This window comes from Adiantum capillus-veneris, chromosome 3 (genome assembly GCF_014529385.1).
Source record: "Adiantum capillus-veneris isolate H3 chromosome 3, ASM1452938v2, whole genome shotgun sequence".
NCBI lineage: Eukaryota > Viridiplantae > Streptophyta > Polypodiopsida > Polypodiales > Pteridaceae > Adiantum > Adiantum capillus-veneris.
In genome coordinates, this window is record NC_140933.1 from 149,833,477 (window position 1) to 149,838,654 (window position 5,178).

The window sequence follows — 5,178 nt, forward strand, 5'->3', positions numbered from 1 at the left end:
AACTTTGCTTTCTTATGCTTCTATTCATTTAGCTTGTGTGTCTCCGTCTTTGATTCTATTCATTCGCATCTGTTTGAGTTAACCTGGTGCTCTCTCTTTGAAATTCAGCATTTTATTTGATCTATCATTAGCTATGTGTATAGTTTAAACAGTGTGTACCTCAAGTTGATGGTTGATTTCCAGATGCTTTTTTCCTGTTTATTCTTTTAAGACTAAAATCAAGGCTGAAAAAAACACGCCTTCCAATTTTTATCGTACATAAGATCATTGTATGTTACAATTTTTTTAGTTCAATAAATACCGCACATCTTCGCACGTGTACTCATGGTACGTTACCGTACGTGTCAACCGTGAGTCAGATTGGAAGAAAAGTGAGGGTGCTGCGGGAGATTGGCTGCATACAGCAGGAAAATGGCCCAGGGACTATAATGATAAAGGAATTCAGACCAATTCCAGACTCTCGATTTTTTGCAATATCATCTGAGTTTCCTCAATTCTCCAACAAGGATAAGAACCTTGTTCTTCAGTTTTCTGTGAAACCTGAGTAGGATCTTGATTTTGGTGGGGGCTATGTCAAGCTATCAAGTAGTGATATTGAAGACTTTTGGTGGAGACGCTCCTTAAAGTATCATGTTTGGACCTAATATATGTGGGTATCGTACAAAGAAGGTTCATGTTATTCTTGCATACGAAGGGCATTGAGAAGGATATCAAATTGATCAGCTCACTCATGTTTATACGCTCATTACAAATCTCTAGGAACTCATTGAGTGTACACACTTGTGGCACCTAAATGGCCGACTGGGGTGCGATGCACAAACATATCTGTTTATGAGGACTAGCCATGTATGGCTATTGTGGGTGACTCAACGTGTTGTGCAGTGTGTGTTGTGGTGTAGTTCCATTGAGTAGCATCAAAATTGGTCATAACTAGCGACTTCAAGTAGGTGGTAGTGGCAGAGATCTCGAAGGACACGGCGCCTTGCAACTTTTCTGTCTACAACAGGCTCTTTAAGTTAGTCTGTAGGTTGAAATGTTTTCAAGACTCTTTCATGGGCAAAATGCAGGCTTGAAACAATCAACCCGAACGATAAAGGCTCATACCACCAACCTTAGATTTGCTCCAGTGTGATGAAAAAACCATGTAACTGCATTTGTTAGCTATGCCTTACACGGAGTCCAATATGTTTTACCAAAAATGTTGGTTTCCTTTGAGTGTATTGATCCTAAACTTTATTCACACGCATGAAAAATATTCCTAACTAAACATAAAATCATGTAAGCAATAGGGATCCATGACACTAACAACAGAGGCCACCAAAATACAACCTTGAAGCCAGAGACTCACGTTGACCTATAGTAAAGTTGTGTTTCCCATTGACAAGTTACCAGTTTGGTACATCCAGTTCAAAAGGCACATTATCAAATGAAGCAAAGAAAAAACCAGGGATACCTGTTCAAGACAAGAAAATGCTGCATTGCGAAAAATAGTTTTCTTCTTTGAGCAAGCAGCCAGTACTGCACTCATTATTGTGTGCCAGTTGACAGTATCGGTGTTTGAGGATTCTTGAATCTGTCCACTGCAGTTTTTGCAAATTGCACTCACAGCATCGAGCAATACTTCTTTACCCTATACACAATAATGTCACTAGATGAAACAAACCAGCTATGATTTTTTCACCGTCCATTCTAGACAGACAATTACCTCCCACAAGCGATTTGACAGTTCTTCTATTAGAGCTTTCAACAATGACATTACTTGCAAAGCTGTCAAGCCACCCACTTCTGCTAGCTTTGTTATGCCAATTGCACACTAATTCATATAAACAGAAAACCGTTTATGTTAAAAATCCTGGATCTGCACACAAGTTAGCAAGGCACATGCTCACCCACATGTGTTCACATGCATACGCACATACACACATACACACCCACATGTGCACCCCACACAAGCGCATGCGCACACACATGCTGAGGAGAAACAAGAATTTTTGGTATCTTACCATTTTTTTCTGTGTCCATGATGTATTGCTGAGACCTTTCAGAGCTAAAGGAATAATCTCTGAGGCATACAGTTGCATTGCAATACTCTGACCGCTTGTATTCTCATCCCATATATCTTCAAACATATTGCTCACTGTTTTATCCTCATCAAACCTAGAGCCGAAGCATCACATTAAATATTAGCGTATGCACATGAAAGCGGACAATAAAATTGAGACTGAGCTAAAAACTGACATGTGGATGATAAACTTTAGAAACACCTCATTTTCTTGAAACAACAAAAGCATGCTTTTCTCAGACAATAAGCTTGCAAAACAGGGTTGATAATAGAGTATCTCTATGGCAATAACTGACAGGTTTGACCAGCCTTTAAGGAGGCACCTGCAGTAAATGAATTGTTTATGTAGGAAACGATGCTCTTCTTGAACTACTAGAGAAGGATACAACACTAGTTGTCTGCGAGGGCAGAAGATGAAATTAGATGGTATTGATAAAGTAAGGATGCCAAAAAATCTACGATGTATTTCAAAAACTTCAATAGCAAAGTGGGTGGGACAGGTAAAGGAACACCATTCCATCTTTGGAGGTGGCATAATACAATGAAATCTTTGCACTACACATTTAAATATTTAATGACTTTTCATTAGCATGTTTACATGAATGAAATTGAGCGTGTAAAATGAAATCCATCAATGATGTGGTTTGCACAAGTCCGTTCCTAACATTCAAGCAATGCACCATGATAACCATGAGTTCCTTTGCGCATTGCCAGTTCCATGAAACCCTGCTGTATAAGACTAGGATCTTGGCTTCCTAGGGATGGCATGATGAGCAAACAAAGCAAGAACTAACGAAGCAAGAGGGGAGAGCAAGAACATTCTGGGAATGGCATGGGGCCATTTTAATATGCCCCTTCTTTGCCATTGCTCTGACATATTCTGATAAACCTCTAGTAAGCATTGGCCATCTTTTAGCATTCGAAGTGTACATTAGTGAATCTCCAGAGGGACAGAATGTATATTTGTGTTCCCAAAAAACCCCCCATATTGAATTGAATACCTTTGCTCCACTACCATCACTATTGCAGTAAACAGAAGGATAATTTCTGAGATAACAGAGACAAAAACAAACCAAAACAGCGCAGCAATGTTTCCACTATGTCTTCAAGTGCAATTTTCTTACAAATAATAGCAGGTCCAAGTGGAAAGCACCTATTAATAGGCTATTATAAATATACGGACCTTGCGATGAAAGCTGTCGGAAGTACCAATGTATGGTAGCCCACAAAAACATCATGTGCCTGATGAGAGAGCTCCCTCAACAGCAAGGCACTTGTGATCTTTGCACTTGAAGTATTTTCAACATAAAGGGCTATGGAATCTTCAAATAAGCACTGTATCTGTGTGGCTCCAGCATATTTGGCGATTGAAGCACATGCAGACACTAGTGCATGTCTTGAAGAAGGACTCTTTTCGTCTCGACAGACTGCTTTAAGGGCCTTCAATAATGTTCCTGCATATTGCTGCATCTCGGAACCTTGTTGTTGTGTCAGCAAGCTGATGAACTTTGCGACCCCAACTCTGTTGAATAAGATTTATAGCAGTGTAAGGAAATGACTAAAAATTTTGGGAACTATTTGTCTCTAATGCTCAATACACCTAATCTTTTTTCTCTTTCTTTACTTTAGCAAGCATTAATACAATCTCACTAAAATAGGGATCAAGATTCATTATGTGCTATGGGACATATAATGGTTAGCTGTTGGTAGCTAAGCAAAGTAATGATTTAAATACACTAAGGGTGCTGGTTTCTTAATTATTTGTGCCTATTCTGACCCTTTGCTGTCTTTATTCAAGTCATCAAGTGAAAGAGACAAGTACTATGAAAGGAGATGCGCCATACCCAGACACCTACCTAAAGCAAGGTAGGGATTGCTTTAACAACCGTACTTTAGATGAGCCCATCATGTGCATTAATCCAGTGTATCGATATAAAGCAAAGAACATCTGTAAAGCAAGCATATATTTGGGGCTTGGTGTTAGAGTGCCAAACCCCAACATATGTTTTAAAAGAAACTACCTTAGAGACTTCTAGCCATAGAGGCCAGAATAAGGCTTTTGACTCCATCCAAGTACTAATTGGAAGTATCGATACAAAGCCAAAGGATCAGTCAATACAAGTCAACAGGTGTGAGCAGAAAAAGGCTTACATTCGTGTCTGAATCTAGTTTTCATTCCTGTAGCAGGAATTGCCTCTGATGGCATGGAGTTTGAAAACAGACATACAGGAACCCTGTATCCCAGTTTAATGCATGACTTTCAAGCAACCATTAAAGACAGCAGAGTACAAAGAACTAGTTCAAATTCAGGACTTCCAAACTTTTACTTCCATAACATCAGAGAAATTCCATGTTACTCAACAAGATGGCACCTTGTATTCAAGCCTACTCCGCTCCGCACAAGTTGTACTAGACGCGGCACAAGCACCTCCATCACATGCTCATCTACCTGTTGCAGAGAAAAGTGCAAAGTTTCCCACATAGGAGAATCTCTTGACACAGCCACCCTCAAGTTTTCCAGCCTTTCAGTGCTGATTCCAGCCTTCTCCACATGTAGCTAGAAAAGAAGGTATAGAATGTTATGACCTTGAAGGCAACTAAATGAGGGCGTAAGAATTACAAGAATATGCATCGGCTATCATAATAGTTAACAGCCGGGAATTTCTTCTTGCTTTACTTACATCCACAACAGCAAAGCAACCACTTACCTCTGCATAATTCAGCCTTTGATCCTCTAAACTCGATAGGCTTTCCAACATGCATATGATCAAGTCAGCAAGTTGGGGACGGATAGAGCTACCTGCATTCTAAACAAAGATTATAAGTGAGCACCTCTCTCTCTCTCTCTCTCTCTCTCTCTCTCTCTCTTTGGGATGTATGTGGATGAGTTTTCGGACTATGTAGAGCGTCAGGGGGACAGGGGGGCTCAGCTAGCAGGGACATGGATTCCACTGTTACAATACGCTGATGATATTGTGCTGATTTCTGACTCTCCAGAGGGGATGCAGCGTCATTTAGATGCTCTGCATACATTTGCTCGTGACAGTGGATTGTCTGTCAATCTGTGGAAAACCAAGGTTATGGTGTTTAACACCACACCACAGTTATGCCCAAGA

At 40.2% G+C, this 5,178-nt stretch overlaps 1 protein-coding gene across 1 annotated transcript; it reads right to left on the bottom strand.

Annotated features, from left to right (window-relative positions):
- Positions 1–1,339: 1,339 nt before the first annotated feature.
- Positions 1,340–4,917, bottom strand: LOC147461926 (uncharacterized). Its single transcript, XM_086502112.1, has 6 exons — positions 4,771–4,917; positions 4,435–4,619; positions 3,246–3,584; positions 2,004–2,157; positions 1,706–1,813; positions 1,340–1,630 (listed from the first exon to the last, which is right to left on the bottom strand). Exons 1-6 carry the CDS (start codon positions 4,819–4,821, stop codon positions 1,355–1,357), a joined length of 1,113 nt encoding a protein of 370 aa, XP_086358238.1. The 5' UTR covers positions 4,822–4,917; the 3' UTR covers positions 1,340–1,354.
- Between the last annotated feature and the right edge of the window lie 261 nt (positions 4,918–5,178).